Raw genomic sequence first — 22050 nt, 5'->3', positions numbered from 1 at the left:
TGCCTATTTTTTACTTGGAGGTTGTCTTTTTTTTTGTTGTTGTTGTTGTTGTTTTTTGTTTGTTTTTTTGCTATTGAGTTGTATGAGTTCTTTATATATTTTGGATATTGACCTCTTATCAGATATATAATTTGCAAATATTTTCTCCCATTCAGTTTGTTGCCTTTTCATTTTGTTGATATTTCTTTTGCTGTGCAAGAGTTATTTTTTTATATAGTCCCACTTGTTTACTTTTGCTGTCAAATCCAAAAAATCATTGCTAAGACTGATGTCTTGGAGGAGCTTACCACCTATGCTTACTTCCAGGAGTTTTGGTTTAAGGTTTTAATCCATTTTGAGATAATTTTTGTGTTTGATATAGAAAAGTGGTCTAGCTTCCTTCTTTTGCATCTGGCTACCCAGTTTTCCCAACACCATTTATTGAAGAGTCTGTCCTTTCCTCATTGTATATTCTTGAGTCCTTTGCCATAAATTAATTGACCATATATATATGGGTTTATTTCTGAGCTCTCTCTTCTGCTTTTTGATTTGAATGTTTTTATGCCAATTACATACCATTTTGATTACTACAGCTTTGTAATAATATAACTTGAAATCAAGAAGCATGATGCCTTCTGCTTTGTCCTTTCTCAGGATTGCTTTGCAACTCTTTGGGGTCTGTAAGTTCTGATTTTATAAAATGTTTCTAGAATCCTTACTTCCTAGGAAAGGGGAGGGAGAGACAAGAAGGAATACCTGGAAAATAAGATTCTAGGGAAAGGAAAGAGGGTAGGTCAGCGACTGCGCTTTGATATCTCATGTCTAGCCAGTTCCCTCCTAATGTCCTCCCACCTCCTGAACATTTCAGGTGGTTGTACCACCCCTCAGGAACTGGGCAGCACGGGTTCTGAGAGGTTTGACCCCTGAGTATGGGGGGTGGCAGGAAGCACAGGTGGACCGGGGCTGACTCTGAATGTTTTGCTTGCCGTGGGCACTCCTGGGTGGGCTCTGGGAACCACGGTCTGCACGGTCCCGCTAACCAGGCTGGGGCTGGCTGCGTGAAGGGCGGCTGCGCCCGCAGAGCTTGTCTACCTCGTGCCAACACCTTCGATGCGAAGCAAGGGTCGGGCAGACCTGTGGGTGCGCTCCCCTTTCCCTCGTGCAGTGCTCGCGCGCCCGCTTCTTTGCTCTTACGTTGCAAGGACGCGTCACGGGCGGCGCACCCAACAGTCTGCGCTCTGCCTGGGGCCGCTTTGGCAGCCAACGGAAACCTCTCGGAGCCACTGACTCCATTTGAAGGACCCGACCTTGCAGAACTGCTCCTCATGGGCAGTTACCTGAGCCGGCCTCGCCCTCGGCCACCGTCCTCTGCTCTGCTGGGTGGGGACCGACCCGAGACAACTGCGAGCCCCGGGCCTGGGCCCGCGCACCCCGCCTGCCCTGTTCCCCCCGCTTGCCGGGTGCGCTCAGCGGCGCCGACCCTCGAAGTGGCTCGCGGGCTGTCCTATGAGGATCTTGTGGCCTCGCCGCGTCGCCGTCGGCCTCGCAGGCGGTTTGCCATAATCCACCCGCGGCAGTATCCGATCCAGCAGGCCCGGTGTTTATTTCTGGGGGCCTTTTCCGCTCTGCCCCAGACCGACCATCCGAAGCCAGTGCTGCCTGCTTGCACCTCTACGATGTTCTGCACCTCAGTGATCCTGAAGATGGCATCGGCTAAGGGCAAACCGACGCTCCGTTTGGCTCTGAAGCAGACAGTCATCTGTATGTGGTCTTCACTTCCTGGTCACCTCCCAAATCCGTGTGTAAGGGAGACCTTGGCGAGGGCCCTCAAAGAGAATGGTCAAGTGAGAGCCAAGGCGGAGGAGGACCTGACCTCCCTGGTAGAGGGCAGGGCAGGGCTGGCAAGGCCAGAGGAAGGGTACCCAGTCCCCGAGAGGCAGGACGATCTGAGAAGGAGGCCTGAGGGCAGCCGAAGTGTACAGTCAGCATTTAGGCGTCTGATGGTCAATGGAGTCCTCTCTTCCTTCGTGCCTACACCTGGGCCTCTGAAGAGAGACTTCTGTTCCACCAGCTTAGAAGACAGCCTGATGAAGAAATCCCACATCTGCTTCTTGAGCTCATGCAGCAAACGCAATGCCATCACCAGTTCCTACAGCTCCACTCGAGGTTTCCTACCCTTACAGAGGAGCCGTCGAGGTGCATCTGGGGTGCCGGGGCCAGCCCCATCCTCAGTCCAGCCCCAGCTGCCGACAAAGAAAGCCAGTGAGGAAAGCTGTCATTCTAGCTCGTCGGCCTCAGTGGAACCACAAAGAAAGATCAGGAATGAAAAGGTTGCAGATGCACCTTCTGGGCGAAAGCACACTCTAAAGAATCGCTCACTGGCATCTGCCCACTCCAGGCCGCAGAAGCGCAAGATTCCACTACTGCTGTCATCGAGGGGAAATGACCCAATGATCCTGCCTCCACCGCCCCAGCTAGGTTATCGAGTCACTGCTGAAGACCTTGACCTAGAGAGGAAAGCTGTGATCCAGTGGATCAACAAGGTCTTGGAAGGGTAAGCCTGAGGCCATCTCCAACTGCAGCAGGCTCAGCCTGCGGGTTTGTCCTCACTTCTCCCTCCCGCCCCCAGCACTGATGCACCGCGGAAGAGCTTCTGGCCGATGCAGAACCCATCAGGCCCGCAGATGGAGGAGCACCTCCACCCGCTGTGTTGTTGTTTTTTTTTTGTTTTTTTTGGTGTTCCCTAAACTTCTGCCTTGCTTGGCTTGGCTCTAAAAAATTGGTCCTCCTTCCCTGGCTCACCCAGGCATTTTGTACGGGCCTCGCTGGTTCCTTGGAGAAGCATTGTAGGAAACCACCAAAGTCCAGCTAAGGCCAGGGCACTGTGCCTTGTGAGACCAATACCCCCATCAAGTAGGTTAGCTCTCTCCACAGAGACAACGTTCTGTTCCCATTGTCTTTCTGCCAGATGTGTCCTTAGAAACTGGGTGGCTGGGATCCCTGAGTGGCTCAACGGTTTAGCGTCTGCCTTCAGCCTGGGGCTTGATCCTGGAGTCCCAGGATCAAATCCCACGACAGGCTCCCTGCATGGAGCCTGCTTCTCCCTCTGCCTGTGTCTCTGCCTCTCTTGCTCTCTCTCTGTGTCTCTCATGAATAAATAAATCTTTAAAAAAAGAAAGAAAGAAACTGGGTGGCTGGAGCTTGTTAGGCTGGCCCACCCAGTGGGCAGGGTCCCAGCAAAAGGGGAGGAGCAGGTGAGACATCCAGGGCTGCCATAATTGCCCCTGCCCACCTTCCTCATTTGCTTAATTGAACCTTTGTCCATCTTTCTCCTTTCTACATATGAACACTTGGTACCACATGAACATTCAGTAAAGGAACAAAGTTATATGTGCCACACACATATATAGTCATATACATTTATGTTATATATAGTCATATATGTGCATGTGTATATTGTATATTACATAATCTAATGTATATGTAATATACATGATATATACTGTATATATGTAATGGATATGTATAATATAGATGTATATATAACAATACATATGTATAATATATGTATATAATACATAATTAGAATGCATAATAATAGAATATATAATTGATATAAAATATATGTATATATTATTTATGTGTGTGATACATAGGTGATATGTATATAATACATATACATATATAACATATATGATATAACATACATATATAACATCAAATATATAACATATATTACATATAACAATATATACTGAATATATATGTGACTTTTTGTTAATTTGCCAAATATTCCATGTCTTTGTTCTTTGAACATAGTGGAGGAAAAATGGACTTGTATAAAGAGCTAGCCTTAACTGTGTCAAGTTATCTATGGCTCAGCTGATAGGAAAGGAGTACCACTTCATGCCTCTAAGATGCTGACTCCTGATTTTTGTATTGAGTGCATGGGAAAGCAACCCACACACTAGCCTTTTTCCACTTCTACTTCTCACCTACTCTCTGACATCGCTATGGGCTTGAACATGTCTAGTATATGTTAGGAAGGAAATGACCTGTGACAATTTAGTCTTTATTTAGTTCTTAAATTTGCTGCAATTTTAGACTTACAGAACAGTTTACAAAGAGTACAGAGAATCCCATCTAGCCTTCACTAAGCTTCTCCTAATGTTATCATCTTACCGAACCATTATCGAAACCAGGAAACTTGGGATGCCTGGGTGGCTCAGCAGCTGAGCATCTGCCTTTGGCTCAAGGTGTGATCCGGGGTCTGGAGATCTAGTCCTATATTGGGCTCCCTATGGGGAGCCCGCTTCTCCCTCTGCCTATGTCTCTGCCTTTCTGTGTCTCTCATGAGTAAATGGATAAAATCTAAAAAACAAAACAAACAAACAAAACAAAAACAAACAAACAAACAAAAACGAAACCAGGAAACTAACATTGATATGATGCCATTAGCTAAACTTCAGACTTTAATTGGATTTTCCCAGTTTGTCTAGTAAAGGTTGCTTTCTGTCTCAGTATCAATCCAGAATTCCAAATTGCATTTAGTTGTCATGTTTCCTTTGACTCTTCCAAACTGACCGTTTCTCGGTCTTAATGCCTTGTGTAACCTTGATATGTCTGAAGAGTACTGGTTAGATATTTTGTAGAATTTCCTGGATTTGTATCTCTTTGTTTTCATAGAAGAACATAGAGGTTATGGATTTTTAAGAAAAATCTCACAGAGGTGATGTACCCTTCTCATCTCAGAGGTATATATCTGTATGTCTTATTATGGGAAATGTTAACCTTGATCATCTGATTAAGGTGTTGTCTGCCAGGGTTCTCCACTTTGTATAGTTATTTTCCCCTGTGTAATAAATATGGGGCGGGGGAGGGAGTCATACTTTGATGCTACAAAAGAACCCTGTTTATCCTTGAACTTTGCATTATCTGTGAATCTTGCCCACAGCAATCATTATTGTGCTGTTGTAATGGTGATTTTCTTTCTACTTCCTTTGTTTCTTCTACATTTAATTAAAATGTTTCTCTAAGGGGGCACCTGGGTGGCTCAGTCAGTTAAGCGGCTGCCTTCAGCTCAGGTCATGATCTTGGGGTCTTGGGATCAAGCCTTGCTTTGGGCTCTCTGCTCAGCAGGGAGTCTGCTTTTCCCTCTGTCTCTGTGCTTGTGCTCTCTCTCAAAAAAATAAAATCTTAAAAAAAAATCTTCCCTAGGGAAGGGTTCTCTTGATTTATTTGTTTATTCAATCATGTAAATCTGTAGGGGCTCATCAGGATTTATTTTATTCTTTGTCCTATTATCTAATCACTATTAATTTTGTTGCTCAAATTGTTCCAAATGTCACCATTGTGAAATTATTTCAGGTAGTTTTTGAGTCCTTTTAACAAGGCTGCTCATGCCTGCATTCCCTTCTTCCCCCTTTCTGCAGGATTTCTTTACCTTCTAGCACCACAAGATGCTCCAGGATCATCTTGTATTTTATCTATCTCAGTTCTGGAGTCCATTACTGCTCCAAGGAGCTTTGCTTCCTTTAATTGGAGAATAAAATTAAAAAAAACCAGGTATGGGCACTCAGTTGTATTCAGGAAGTCTCGGCTTCTAAGTCCTCTCAGGAGACAGAGTTAGGAAATATATGTTTCTGACTATGCATACTTACCTATGTTTCTGTATTTCTCTCTGTGTGTGTGTATATGTGTGTGCATAAATGAATCCATACTGGCATTTCAGACTATAATTCAGAACCACAGGGTTCCCTCCAGAACTGTTCCCCTTTGCTTATGTGTAACTTCTTTCTCCAACTGTTTCTCCAGAGAAACCTGGTCTAATCTACCTATATTATATTTACTTATTTTTCCAATTTAATATTTTTCCAAATCCAAAATTTTTCCAATTTAATATATTTACATTTATTTATAATGTATTTACTTACTTGTCCAGTCCTAGAATACATGTACTTTAGTTTCAGAATTGCTAACCCTGTGAGGAACTTATCAAAGTGTTTGTGTACAATTATTTCTGTGTAGTCTTATAGTATCCACTGCTTTTAACTAAAACACTGCTTTTATTTATTTTTTTAAGGATTTTATTTATTTATTTATTTATTTATTTATTTATTTATTTATTTATGAGAGACGCAGAGAGAGAGGCAGAGACATAAACAGAGGGAGAAGCAGGCTCTCTGTAGTAAGCCCAATGTGGGACTGGATCCCAGACTGCAGGGATCACAACCAGAGCCAAAAGCAGACACTCAAGTACTGAGCCCTCCAGGCGTCCCTAAAACACGACTTTTAAAATCAGCTTCTTTCAGCTTTCTTTCAAGGAGTTTATAAGCTCCCATTTGTACCACACCTAGATTCATTTCTCACAATCTACATTCCATTTTGGGCTCCTCCCATAATTGAGTTGATTTTAATTTGCAAACTGTAAAACTCACTCTTTCTGGTGTACAGTTTGCTTATATTTGGTAAGTATTTTTTAATAGGTTTTTTTTTTTTTTTTTTAGAGAGAGAAGAGAGCATAAGTGAGAGGAAGATTGGAGGGGGAAGGAGAGGAAGAGGGAGAGAATCTCCAGCAGACTCCATACTAAGCACCAAGCCCAAATGACTCAGGGCTCAGTCTCTTAAGCCTAAGATCATGATCTTAGCTGAAATCAAGAGTCAGAGGCTCAACAGACTGAGCCACCTAGGGGCTGGCTTCTTATTGAGTATTTCTGTGTCTGTATTCATGAGAGATATTGGCCTGAAATTTTATTTTCTTGTGCTGTTTTTGTCAGAGCTAATACTGCCCACATAGAATGAGCTGGGAAGGGGTTCCCTCCTGTATACCTGAAGGAATTTGTAGGATTGGTATAATTTCTTTTTGAAATGCTTTGGAGGGTTTACCAGTGAAGCCATGTGGGCCTGCCTTCTTTTTATGAGAAGATTTAAAATGACTAATTCAGGAACCAAGATGGTGGCTCCCGTGGATCTGGAGTTGAAGAAGGCCTTCACAGAACTTCAAGCCAAAGTTATTGACACTCAACAGAAGGTGAAGCTTGCAGACATACAGATTGAACAGCTAAACGGAATGAAAAAGCACGCACATCTTACAGATACAGAGATTATGACTTTGGTAGATGAGACTAACATGTATGAAGGTGTACGAAGAATGTTTATTCTTCAGTCCAAGGAGGTAATTCAGTTAGCTGTTAGAGAAACAGAAAATAGCAGAAGAAAAAATTAAAGAACTAGAACAGAAAAAAATGAGAAACAGAACATAGCAGAAGAAAAAATTAAAGAACTAGAACAGAAAAAATCCTACCTGGAGTGGAGTGTGAAGGAAGCTGAGGACAACATCCAGGAGATGCTGATGGCATGAAGGGCACAGTAGGAAATCTCCAGCCAAAGCTTCCTGCCCCCTCCCATTCCTGGCAAGGGCAGGTGGGGGGCCCATGTGGAGAAACTTCTCTTCTGCCCTGGTGGACTTTTTATTTGGATGATCTCATAACCCTGTGTTTTCTACTTCACCATGATACCCTTTCAGACCCCAGTTCTGTATTTTTTATCCTGGCTCTGTCTGCCACCCCTGTCCAGAACACTCTTCTCCCTGGGGGTGAGTCAGAAACCCCCATGATGATGAGTCATCATCCCCCAGAGGGAGATGGGAGCCATACAGATAGGGGAGCTCTGCCCAAGCCTATGAACTAGTTATGCTCCTTAGACCAATAAAAGGCATGTGTTCCCTCCCGCCAAAAAAAATAAAATAAAAATGACTAATTCAATATCTTGTAGGTCTACTAAGGTTTTCTTTTTTCTTATTTTTTATTTATTTATGATAGTCACACAGAGAGAGAGAGAGAGAGAGAGGCAGAGACACAGGCAGAGGGAGAAGCAGGCTCCATGCACTGGGAGCCCGACGTGGGATTCGATCCTGGGTCTCCAGGATCGCCCCCTGGGCCAAAGGCAGGCACTAAACCGCTGTGCCACCCAGGGATCCCCTTTACTAAGGTTTTCTAATTCTTCTTGAATTAGTTTCAGAAACTGGTATCTTTCTGGGAATGTGCCCATTTCATCAGTTTTCTAATGTGCTGGAATAAAATTTGTTTGTATTTCCTTATCTTAATATCTGTAAGGCAGAAAATGATGCCCTCTCTTCCATTTCCAACTTTGTTAGTGCCTTTTCTACATTATATCCATCTGAACATCTCCCATTCTCATTCTTGCTTTCCTTTGTTCAATGTGGCTGAATGCTGGTCAATTGTGTTGATTTTTTAAGGAAATCAAATTTTGTGGTTTTTACTTCCTCTGTCACTTTTCCATTTTCTATATTTGTTAATTTAGGTTCTAATATTATTTAATTCTTTCTGTTTCCTTTGGGTTTAGTTTGCTCTTCTTTAAAAATTTTGCAAGATGGAAGATAGGGGGTTTGAGACCTTTTTTCTAATTTAGGTATTTTAAGCTACAAATTCCCCTTTTATTGGCATTAGAAAAATGTTGATGCTATGTTTGGATGACATTCAGTTCAATATATGTTCTAACTTCTGTTATAATTTTTTCTTTTACCCATAGTTTAGAAGTATGTTCTTTAATTTCCAAATATTTGGGGGGGGTTTGCACATTTCTTTCTAGTTTTGATTTATAATTTTATTCCACTGTGTCCTTAAACCTACATTTAATGATTTCAATTCTTTTAAGTTTATTGGGACATTTTCATAGCTAATCATATGCTCTATTTTGGAAAATGTTCCACAGGTCCTTAAAAAAAAGGTATATTCTGCTGTTTGGGGGCAGAGTGTTCAGTCAATGTCAAGTCAAGTTATTGAATAGTGTTGTTGAAGTCTCTTTATTCTTACTACTTTCCTGTCCAATTTTTCCATCAGCTATTGGGAATAGAGTCTTACAATACACAACTGTAGTTACGTTATTGTCTATTTTCATCATGAAATGTCCCTCTTACTCCCTTTTAAAAAAGATTTATTTATTTTAGAGAAAGCACATGTGTGTGAGTGTGAGGGGGAGAGAATCTTCAGACTCCCCACTGAGTGCAGAGCCTGTCACAGGGCTCCATCTCATGACCTAGGAGATCATAACCTGAGCCAAAATCAAGAGTTGGATGCTCAACTGACTGAGCCACCCAGGTGCCCCACCACTTCCTCCCTTGTAATATTCTTAGCCTTAAAGTCACCTTTACCAATTATTGCTACAGTTACTCCAGCTCTTTTATGGATACTGTTTGCAATTAATATCTTTTTCCATTCTTTTAATTTCAACTCATTTGTATATGTGAATCTAAGTTGTATCTCTTATAGTCAGCATATAATTGAGTCTACTTTTTAAAACCCAGGCTCTGCCCTTTTATTTGGACTTTTAAATCTATTCACAGTTATTTTAATTATTGCTATTGGTGGATTTACTTTTTCCATTTTGTTACTTATTTTCTATTTGTCTCGTGTGTGTTTTGTCTTCTGTTTTATTTTTGCTTTTTGCTTCTCTGTTCCTCCTTTACTACCTTTGTTTGTGTTAAATAGATTTTTTTAGTGTTTATTTTAATCTCTCTTCCCCCTTTATTTTTACTTTTTAAAAAAATTATTTTCATAGTGGTTGCTCTAAGAACTACAATTTACATCTTGAATTTTCAAATATCTCCTTCAGGACATGCAGATGACAAACACACAAAAAGATGTTTAACATCATTAGCTAGTAGGGAAATGCAAATTAAAACCACAACAACAACCTATCACTAAATAAGTAGTAATAATATCAAATGCCGGTGAGGATGTAGAAAACTAGGTTATTCATACATTGTGAGTCAAAATGCAAAATGATACAGCCACTCTGGTATTAGTGAGGGCACTTGTTGTGATGAGCACTGAGTGTATATGTAATCATTAAATTCTACACCTAGAATTTAAGTAAAAAATTGAAATATAAAAAATGATACAGCCACTCTGGAAAACAGTTTGGCAGTTCCTTTGAAAACCAAAAGTGGACTTGCCATTCAACTGTGCAATTGCACTTTGGGCATTTATCACATAGAAATGAAAACATTTCCATTAAGAAACTTATTCACCAGTTTATAGCAGCTTTATTCTTGATATCCTCAAACTGGAAACTACTCAAAGGTCCTTCAATGGCTGAATAATTAAACAACTATGTACATCCATACTATGAAATGCCGTTCAGCAAAAAAAAAAAAAAAAAAAAAACTATTGGTACATACAATTTAGATGGGCCTCAAGAGAACTATGATGAGTGAATAAAACCAATCCCCAAAGGTTACATAGCATATGATTCCATTGATGTAACATTCTTGAAATAACAAAAGTATAGAACTAGAGAACAGATTAGTGGTTGACAATGGTTAGGCATGGGATGGGTAGTGGATGTATGTGGCTATGAAGAGATGTCACAAGGGAGGCTTTTGGTAATTCTATATATTGATTGTGATGGTAACACAAATCTGCATGTAAAAGAATTGCATAGAAATACAGATACAAATAAATTCATGTAAAGTAGCGAAATCTAAATGAACTTTGTAGATTGTACCAATGTAATTTTCCTTGTTTTTATATTGTACTGTAGTTATACAAGATATTGTCATTGAGGGAAGCTGGCTGAAGAGTATAAGGGAATTCGCTGTACTTTCCCCCCAATTTTCTGCAAATATAAAATTATATCAAAATAAAATTTAAAAGAAATATACTTCAGATTAATTTGAATTAAGTGATTAATACTAATTTATTTCTAGTAAATAAGATAAAGTTTGCTCCAACATAAATATATTATTTCTCCTGTCTGAGATGCTATTGCATCTTTAGATGTTAAAAGTGCAGGTTATAATTATTATTTTGTAATCTTATGCCTTTTAAATTACAGGAAGAAAATAAAAAAATTGATCAATGTTTTATATTACCTATACATTTGTCTTTTCCAATGCTCTTTCTTTGTTCATAGGAATTCAAATTAGCATCCTCCTTAAAGACTTTTCTTAATGTTGCTTGTCAACAGCTTTTCCCCTTTTATCACTTTATCACTTTTATCACATTGACTATGTCAATCCACTGCATTCTGGCTCTAAAGTTTCTGATGGGAAATTAGCTGTTAATTTTGCTGTGATTCCTCTGTGGGTGATGTCATTTTCTCTTTCTGCTTTCAATATTTTCTTTTTCAACAGTTTGACTCTCATGTGTCTAGGTATGGATATCTTTGTATTTATTCTACTTGCAATTCATTGAGATCTGTGGATCTGTAAATAAATGTCCTATCAAATTTGAGAACTTTTTGGCCATCATTTTTTCTGCCCGTTTCTCTCTTATCCTTCCAGGACTTCCATTATATCTAAGTGTTGTTTTCCACAGGATTGCGGGGCTTTTTTCATTTTTATTCATTGTTTTTCTTTCTGTTCATGTGATGAGATAATTTCTATTAATAAATTTTCAAATTCACTGATTTATTCTTCTGCTACCTGAGATCTGAAATCTGCTGGGTTTTGTTTTGTTTTTTCATTTCAATTACATTTTTTAACTCCAGAATTTCCATTTCACTCTTTAAAATTTTTTTTCTCTTTGTTGAGATTATTGAATGAGTCCTTGTTCTACTTTCCGCTAATTCTTTAAATGTTTTTTCTCTTAGTGTTTTGAACATCTTTAAAATAGTTGCTTTGAAGTTTTGTCTGCTTTGTCTGATAAATGGGCCCCTTCAGAAACTTTCTATTGTTTGTTTCCCCCACTGAATATGCATCACAATTCCCTGTTGCTTTGCATTAGATGACAAAAGATAACATTTTTTGTTGTTGAAAAGTAAACGTTTTATTTATTTATTTATTTATTTATTTATTTATTTATTTATTTATTTATTTAGAAAGTAGATATTTTGGATAATATATGTAATGGTCTTGGATTCTGACTCTTCCCTACTCTGAGGCTTGTTTCTGTTGCTGCATTTGTTGAGGCTCTGATCATGGAGGGAGGTGAGAGAGGAGAGAAAAGAGTGCACAGGGGATCACACAAGGAAACACTGACTGGGAAAAGGATAGTGGCTGATTATTGTGAGTTTTTGCAATGAGCAGAGTTCAAAGACTGCTTTTAGAGGTCCATACCCTGGCTGGTGTTGAGTCTGGTGGGTGCTACAGTGCTCCTGTGGAAAAGGAGGATAGAGACCTGGGGAACCCCTGGGGCACACTGGGAGAGGCAGTTCCCCTTTTTGGTGTGCATCTGGGTGAGGTATCATTGCTTCTGAGGGGACAAAAGAACTGGCATTGCTCCCTCACCCTTTGGAATAGCGGTAGAGATACCTCCTCAGGGTTCCTAACACTGGCTTTTTGCTAATGCTTTACTTTAAACTCTAAGCTCCTTTGCATTGGTGCAATGGCCCTTCTGGACAAACCTGCATTGGCCCTAGGGTGGCAAGAGTCTCCCCCAGAGGAACATTGCAGGTGTGCACCACACTGAGTTCCTAAAATTTAGAGTTTTTAAACTTAGCTGGTCTGCCTGGGATAAATTGCAGACAACTTGGACACAGAGTGAGGGCAGGGTTCTGAGGGATGCCTGAGACATATGAGGGGAGATTGTTCACTCTCCTGTTAGGGCTTCCAGACATTAGCATGAGTAAATTCCCCTCTCCAGGGACAAAGGAGAGGGCTAGTGCTACTTCTTCTCCCCTGCCCATCAGCATGGACTGACTTCAGTGAGCAGCATAGCACCAACAGTGGAGGCCTGAGCTGCTTACACCAAGGCATATCCCCGTGCACTCAGCAGGTGCTTCTTTACTAGGGTAAGTATGCCTGAGAAGCAGAGCAGTGGGGCCCTTCCTCAGAAGACCAGCATAAACCCCCCTGTATGCACCAATATACTGAAGATATAGTGCTGTAAAGCTTTAGCTCTAGTGGAAATAGCATCAGATCTCTATTAACAAGCAGACCAGAGCACACCTGGTTAAGATACTACCCTCTGGACAAGGTCTCAAAACTCCCCACTGCAGGCAAAGAGAAACTCTGCAGAGGGCTGATCTGAGGGAAAGAGTAGCCAAAAACAGCAGCAGAGTGCACACAGCATACACCAGAAACACTTACTGAAGAACAAGACCCTGGATAGTATATGACCTCTTCTGAACAAAGCCATTATTTTCTGGAGCAGGAAACATAGCAGACTTTCCTAACACACAAAAGAGAACACAAACCTAGACAAAATGCCAAGATGAAGGAATTCATCCCAAAAGAAACAAGAAAAGGGCGAAGGTCAGGGTTCTAATCGAAACAGGTATAAGTAATATGCCTGATCCAGATTTTAAAACAGCAATCATAAGGATATTAGCTGAGCCTGAGAAAAGCATAGAAGACACAAAGGAGTCATTTACAACATAGATAAAAGACCTAAAAACTAGTCAGACCAAAATAAAAAACACTATATAGCTGAGATGCATTACACTGGATGTAATGACAAGGATGGAAGAAATAGAAAATGAATACATAATATAGAAAATGATGAAGCTTAAAAGAAGAGAAAAAGAAAAATATTGCATCATGGATATAGACTCAGAGAACTCAGCAACTCTATAAAGCATAATAACATTTGTATCATAGGAGTCCCAGAAAAGGAAGAGAGGGGGGGAAAGGGCAGAATATTTGTTTGAGCAAATTATATCTAAAAACTTCCCTAATCTTGGGAAGGAAACAGACATTAAGATCTGGGAGGCATAGAGAACTCCCATCAAAATTAATGAAAGCAGGCCCATATGAAGACATATCATAATAAAATTTGCAAAACATAGAGATAAGGAAAAAGTCCTAAAAGTAGCAAGACAAAAGAAATCTCTAACTTACCAGGGAAGAAACATAAGGTTAGCAACAGATCTTTTCACAGAAAATTGGCAGGCCAGATAAGAGTGGCATGGTATATTCAGCATGCTAAATGGGAAAAATAAGTAGCCAAGAATACTTTATCCAGCAAGTCTGTCATTCAAGATAGAAGGAAAGATAAAGAAGTTTCCAAACAAAAATTAAAGGAGTTCATGACCACTAAACTAGCCTTGCAAGAAATATGAAAGGGGAGCTTTTGACTGGGAGAGAAAGAGAGAAAGACCAAAAGTGATAAGGATCAGAAAGCAGCAGAGGCAATTTACAGGACCAGCAACTTTACAGGTAGCATAATGGCACTAAATTCATATCTATCTATAATCACTCTAAATGTAAGTGAACTAAACACTCTAATAAAATGTAAGGTATCATAATTGATAAAAAAATAAGACCCATCTATATGCTGCCCACAAGAGACCCATTTTAGACCTAAAGACACCTGCAGACTGAAAGTTAGGGGATGGAGAACCATCTATAATGCTAATAGATGTCAAAAGAAAGCCAGAGTAGCCACATTTAGATCAGACAAACTAGATTTTAAAGCAAAGACTGCAACAAGAGATGAAAAAGGGCACTATATCATAATAGAGGGCATAATCCAACAAGAATCCAACACAATCTAACAATTGTAAATATTCATGCCCCCAACTTAGTAGCACACAAATATATAAAACAATAATAAGCACAGAGGAACTCTTTGACAATAATACAATATTAGTAGGGGACTTTACCACCCCACTTACAATAATGGGCAGATCATCAAAGCAGAAAATCAACAAGGAAACAATGGCTTTAAATGACACAGTAGACCAGATGGACTTAACAGATATATTCAGAATATTTCATCCTAAAGCAGGAGAACACACATTTTTTTCCAGTGCACATGGCATATTCTCTAGAATAGATCACATACTGGGTCAGAAATCAGGTCTCAATAAGTACAAAAAGATTGAGATCATACCACACATCTTTTCCAACTACATTGCTCTGAAACAAAGTCAACCACAAGAGAGAATTTTGAAAGAGCACAAATACATGGATGGAGGTTAAAGGACACCATACTAAAACATGAATGCATTAACCAGGAAATGAAAGAAGAAATTTTACAAAATACGTGGATACAAATGAAAATGAAAACACGATGGTCCAAAATCTTTGAGATAGAGTCAAAGTGATCATAAGAAGGAAGTATATAACAATACAGATCTATCTCAAGAAGCAAGAAATATCTTAAATACACAACCTAAACTTACACTCAGAGGAATGAGAAAAAGAAAAATGAAGCCTAAATCCAGCAGAAGAAGGGAAATAATAAAGATTAGAATAGAAATGAATGATATAAAAACAAACATACACCCCCCCCTCCCCCTAGTACAACAGATCAGTGAAACTAGGAGCTGGTTCTTGGAAAGAATTAATGAAATTGAGAAACCCTTAGCCAGACTTATCAAAAAGAAAAGAGAAAAGATGTATATAAATAAAATGATGAGAGAGGAGATATCACAACCAACACCACAGAAAAACAAACATTTTTACAAGAGAATGTTATGAAAAAGTATATGCCAACAAACTGAGCAATTTGGAAGAAATGCATATGTTCATAGAAGCATATAAACTGCCAAAATCAAAGCAGGAGGAAACAGGAAATTTGAACAGACCAATAACAAGCAAAGAAATAAAAAATCTCCCACCAAACAGAAGTCCAGGGCCAGATGGTTTCCCAGGGGAATTTTCCTAGACATTTAAACAAGAGTTAATATCTTTTCTTCTCAAACTGTTCCAAACAATAGAAATTAAAGGGAAACTTCCAAATTTATTCTACAAGGCCAGCATTATCTTGATTCCAAAACCAGATAAAGACTCCACTAAAAAGGAGAACTATAGGCCAATATCCCTGATGAACATGGATGCCAAAATTCTCAACAAATAGAATTCTATTCTCAACAGATAGAATCCAACTATACATTAAAAGAATCATTCACCAAAATCAAGTGGGATTTATTCCTGGGCTGCAGGGGTAATTCAGTATTTGCAAATCAATAAATCAATGTGATACCCCATGTTAGTAAAAGAAAGGATAAGAACCCTATAATCTTCTCAATAGATGTAGAAAAAGCATTAGACAAAGTATAGCATCTATTCTTGATAAAAACCCTCAACAAAATAGGGATAGAGGGAACATAGCTCAACATCATAAAGGCCAATATATGAGAAACCCACAGCTAATATCATCCTCAATGGGGAAAAAATGAGAACTTTTCCTCTATGGTCAGGAACAAGACAGAGATGTCCACTCTCATCATTGGTATTTAACATAGCACTGGAAGTCCTAGTCTCAGAAATCAGACAAGAAAAAGAAATAAAAGTTATCCAAATTGTCAAGGAAGAAGTCAAACTTTCACTATTTGCAGATGACATGATACTCTCTGTAGAAAACCCAAAAGAATCCACCAAAAAATTGCTAGAACAAATTCAGTAGAATCACAGGATACAAAATAAACATACAGAAATCTGTTGCATTTCTATACGCCAATAATGGAGCAGCAGAAAGAGAAATCAGGGAATTGATCCCATTTTCAGCTGCACCAACACCATACGATAATCAGAATAAAACAAACCTAAGAGGTAAAAGATCTGTATTCTAAAAACTATAGAGCACTTATGAAAGACATTTGAGGAAGACACAAAAAAATGGAAAAACATTTCATGCTCATGGATTGGAAGAACAGATATCATTAAATTGTCTCTACTCTCCAAAGAAATCTACACATTTATTCCAATTCCCATCAAAATACCACCAGTATTTTTCACAGAGCTAGAACAAATAATTTTAAAATTGCACGGAACTACAAAAGATCCTGAATAGCCACAGCAATCTTGAAAAAGAAAAGCAAAGCTGGAAGTATCACAATTCCAGACTTCAAGGTATATTACAAAGCTGCAGTCTTCATGACAGTATGGTACTGGCACAAAAACAGACACATAGATTAATGGAACAGAATAGAAAACCCAGAAATGGACATACAACTATATGCTTCACTAATCTTCAATAAAGTAAGAAAGAATTTCCAATGGAAAAGAGACAGTCTCTCCCACAAATGGTGTTGGGAAAACTAGACAATAACACACAGAATAACTAAACTGGATGAACTTCTTACATCATACACAAAAATAAATTCAAAATGATCTAAAAACCTAAATGTGCGATAGGAAACCATCAATCTCCTAGATGAAAACACAGGCAGTAACCTCTTTGATTTAGTCATAGAAACTTCTTACTGGAGATATCTCCTGAGGCAAGGGAAACAAAAGCAAAAATGAACTATTGGATTTCATCAAGGTAAAAGGCTCCTACACAGCAAAGAAAACCATCAACAAAGCTACAGGGCATCTTTGAGAATGGGAGAAGATATTTGGAAATTATGTTATCTGATACAGGGTTGGTAACCAAAACCTATAAAGAACTCATCAAATTCAACACCCAAAAAACAAATAATCCAGTTAAGAAATGGGCAGAAGATATGAATAGACACTTTACGAAGAATACATGCAGGTGGCTGGCAGACACGTGAGAAGATGCTCAACATCACTCATCATCAAGGAAATACAAATCAAAACTACAATGAAATATCAACTCACTTCTGTCAGAATGGCTAAAATTTACAACACAGGAAACAACAAACATTGGCGAGGATGTGGAGAAAGGGGAACACTCCTGCACTGTTGTTGGGAATGCAAGCTGGTGCAGCCACTCAGGAAAACAGTATGGAGGTTCCTCAAAAAGTTAAAAATAGAACTACCCTACAACCCAGTATTTGCACTACTAGGTATTTACCCAAATGATACAAAAATATTATTCAAAGGGACGCATACACCCTGATGTTTATAGCAGCATTACCAACAACAGCCAAATTATAGAAGGAGCCCAAATGTTCTTGGATTGATGAATGGATAAAGAAGACATGGCATATATAATACAATGGAATATTATTCAGGTATAAAAAAGAATGAAATCTTGTCATTTGCAACAGTGTGGATGGAGGTAGATTGTATTACACTAAGTGAATTAAGTCAGTCAGAGAAAGACAAACACCATGTCATTTAACTCATGTGGAATTTAAGAAACAAAACAAATGAACATAGGAGAAAGAGAGAAAGGTAAACCATAAGACGGACTCTTAACCTATAGTGAACAGACTGAGGGTTTCCGGAGGGGAGGTGGATGGGGAGATTGGCTAAGTGTGTGATGGGTGTTAAAGAGGGCACTTGTTGTGATGAGCACTGGGTGTTATATGTAAGTGATGAATCGCTAACTTCTTCTCCCTACATTACCATACTGCTTTAATTGTTGTAGCTAAATGGTAAGACTTAGCATTGAGTGATTCCTGACATTTCATTATTCTTTTGAGAAATTGTTTTTTATATCCTAGGAGTTTTTCTTTTTCATAAAAATTTTAGAATTAGCTGTCTATATCTGTGAAAAATCTTGCTGAGTTTTGATAGGAATTGTATTAAACCTCTAAATGGACTTATGGCAGAGTAGGAGGACCCTAAAGTCAACTTACCCCACAGATAAAACTAGGTAAAACATTAGTTAAGATAATCCAGAACTGGACAACTTGACAACTGATAGAACAAACTCCACAACTAACTGTAAAGAAGAGGCCACACTGAAGAGAGTAGGAAGGGTGGAGACTCAGTGGAGACCTAAACACCGTCACTCTGGCTGCCAGAGGGAGGGAACCTTGGGGTGGTGAAAGATGAGAAATAGACTATAACACTGGGGAAGCTGTGTGGGGAAGACAAATCTCCATGGCATTTGGCTTTGAAAATCAGAGGGACCAAATTTTCAAGTTCTTAAAATCAAACAAGCGTGGAAATTTAAAAATCAGTAGGCTCGTCTGGAAGAGCCTAGAGGGTGATAAAAAAGCTGAGTCCCTGCCCTTAAAGAGAGAGCACAACAGCTTGAGGGGGGATACAGCATAGAAGCAGGGGTTTGAAAAATGCCTGGGGCATACAGAAGGGAGAGTAATTTATTAATCTCAGAGTTCACTGAGGGACTTCTCCAGGAAAAAAGAAGCTGGCAGGTACAATTTCTGTCCCTTGCACCCCAGCATAAACACATGGCCACTTTAGGGAATGGTTCTAGAAGGGGTGTGGCTCTAGAATGCACTTATCTAACTTGCTTACACCAAACCCCATTTCCCCTGCACAGCTGGGCCTGCCTAAGTCCTGGTGCTGCCAGCCTCCCACCCCCAGAAGACCATGTGAATCTTGCCAACACTGTCTCCCTACTGCTCCCTTTGTGGGGAGCAGCGGTGGTGGCTGGTCACCTCCTAGGGAGGACATGTGCACCTTGTTAAAACTGCACCCCTTGCCTTCTCATGCATTGTGGAGTGAATCTGGCCTGTCCCAGTCTCTGTAGTGGCTGCACATTCCCTGTAGAAGAGGACCAGCACCATCTTATTAAAAGTACATGCCCTACTCACTACTTTCAAGAACAAAATGGTACCTGACTTTCCTAACACATGGAAGCAGACAAAGAGAGTTAGGCAAAATGAGGAGACAGAGGAATAGGTCCTAAATGAAAATAATGGGACAAAATCACAGCAAGAGACCTAAGCAAAACAGAAAAGTAATAAGCTTGACAGGGAATTTAAAGTAATGATCTAAAGATACTGAACTTGAGAGTGGAGGACATCATGAGATCCTTAATAGAGATAAAAAACCAATCAGATACGAAGAACACAATAATTGAAGTTAAATACACACTCATTGTAATAAATAGCTGGCTAGAAGAAGTGGAAGAGTGAATCAGCAACCTGGAGGACAGAGTAATGTAAAATAATCAAGCTGAGCAAGTGAGAGGAAAATAATTATGCAAAGTGAGAATAGACTTAGGGAACTCAGTGACTCCATCAAGTGTAAAAAGATTCATATTATAGAGATCCTAGAAGAACAAGAGAGAGAAAAGAGGGCAGGAAATGTATTTGAAGAAATAGTAGCTGAAAACTTCCCAAATTTGGGAAAGGAAACAGAAATTCATATCTATGAGGCACAGATATATTCCAACAAAATCAACTCAAGGAAGTATGCACCAAGACACATGCAATTAAAATGGCAGAAAGCACTGATAAAGAAAGAGTTATAAAAGCAACAAGAGAAAAGAAGACAGTTACATATAAGGGAAACCCCATAAGGGGATTTGTCAGTGGAAACTTTACGGGCTTGAAGAGAACGGCATAATATATTCTAAGTGCTGACAGGAAAAATCTGAGGCTAAGAATACTGTATACAGCAAGGCTATCATTCAGAAGAGAAGGTGAGATACAGAATTTCATAGACAAACAAAAGTTAAGACTTCATGTCCACTAAACCAGCCCTACAAAAAATGTTAAAGTGGATTCGGTAAATGCAAAGGAAAGGCCATAGGAGTTAGAAAAATAAGAAACACAAAAGCAGTAAAAATAAGGATATCAGTCAAGGAACTCACAAAATAAAAGGAAGTAAAATATGACACCATATACCTAAAATATGGGGAAGAAAGGAGTAAAGAATGGAATCAAGCTTACAACTTAAGATAGACTGCTGTATGTAGAAGATGTTATATACATGCCTAGTGATAACCACAAATCAAAACCCAGGAGTAGATATGCAAAAACTGAAGAGAAGGAATTAGCATATATCACCAAAGATAGAAAACTTAGGGTGAGAGAAGACAGCAAGGGAAGAAAGGAAGAGAGAAAATCCACAAAAACAAGCACAAAACAAGTAACAAAATTTTAATAAATATATACCTGTCAATAATTGCTTTTAGTGTAAATGGACTAAATATTTCAATCAAAAGACATAGGGTGACAGAATGGATAAAAAACAAGACCTTTCTATATGCTGCCTACAAGAGACTCACTTAAGACTCTAATGACATATGCGGATTGAAATTGAAGGGATGGTGAAGCATTTATCATGCACATGGATATGAAAAGAAAGTCAGGGTAGCAATACTTATATCAGACAAAATTGACTTTATTTTTATTTTTTTTAATAATAAATTTATTTTTTATTGGTGTTCAATTTGCCAACATACAGAATAACACCCAGTGCTCATCCTGTCAAGTGCCCCCCTCAGTGCCCGTCACCAATTCACTCCCACCCCCCGCCCTACTCCCCTTCCACCACCCCTAGTTCGTTTCCCAGAGTTAGGAGTCTTCATGGAGAACAAAGAACCATAATGGAGAGTCAGAACTGTATCCTAGCGTACTTGGTAATCAGTCTACAGCAACAACAGTTACTGTCAGTGGGAAAAAATGGTTTATTTATTTATTTATTTTTTAATTTTTATTTATTTATGATAGTCACAGAGAGAGAGAGAGACAGAGACACAGGCAGAGGGAGAAGCAGGCTCCATGCACCGGGAGCCTGATGTGGGATTCGATCCCGGCTCTCCAGGATTGCGCCCTGGGCCAAAGGCAGGCGCCAAACCGCTGCACCACCCAGGGATCCCCCAAAAATGGTTTATTTAATAAACTGTGTGGGCCTAATCACTCACCATTCAGAGACACAATGTGAAACTGAACTCCCATATCACATATATGAACATCAGTTTCGGGTGGATGAGGAGAACTAACCTCATACCTCTGATTGCACATGCTGGGAATAACTTAGAGCCAGCAGGGATGGAGAGCTATACACCAGATGGTTTTTCCTGCAGGCTACTTGATAGAAGCATGAACTCTTCTCACTGTAGCGTTCCAGCTGTTCTCTCTTTAAATCTCAGGCCGAATTCGTAGATTTTCAGGAGGATTTGAAGGTTACCTAGGTAATTTGGTGGGGACAGGTGATTTGGGGACCCTACTCTTCAGCCATCTTGCCCCTCCTCCACAAAATTGACTTTAAAACAAAGACTATAACAAGAGACAGAGGGACACTATATAATCAATAAGGAGACAATCCAAAGAAAAGACATAACAATTGTTAATATTTGTGCACCCAACATGGCAGCACCCAAATATATAAAACAGATAATAACAAACATAAAGGACATAACTGATAGTAATACATTAATAGTAGTGGATTTTTTTTAACTTTTCCTCTTTTCAGACCTTTATTCCATATACAACACTGATATCTTTTTTTTCAATCCTTTTTTATTTTTATTTATTTATTTATTTATTTATTCATTTTAATAAATTAATTTTTTACTGGTGTTCAATTTACCAACATACAGAATAACACCC

General features: G+C 39.2%; 1 protein-coding gene across 1 annotated transcript in view; it reads left to right on the top strand.

The window, feature by feature from the left end:
• Positions 1 to 908: 908 nt before the first annotated feature.
• Positions 909 to 22050, top strand: part of LOC100685083 (nuclear envelope pore membrane protein POM 121-like) — a 43370-nt gene continuing 22228 nt past the window's right edge. Inside the window, exon 1 of the mRNA XM_038551646.1 lies at positions 909 to 2533. Coding sequence (XP_038407574.1) covers positions 909 to 2533 — 1625 coding nt within the window. The remainder of the gene's footprint in view (positions 2534 to 22050) is intronic.

The sequence above is a fragment of the Canis lupus genome, chromosome 11, assembly GCF_011100685.1.
Source record: "Canis lupus familiaris isolate Mischka breed German Shepherd chromosome 11, alternate assembly UU_Cfam_GSD_1.0, whole genome shotgun sequence".
Lineage (NCBI taxonomy): Eukaryota > Metazoa > Chordata > Mammalia > Carnivora > Canidae > Canis > Canis lupus.
The sequence above is the reverse complement of the archived record's forward strand: the minus strand, read 5'-3'. Positions and strand labels throughout refer to the sequence as shown.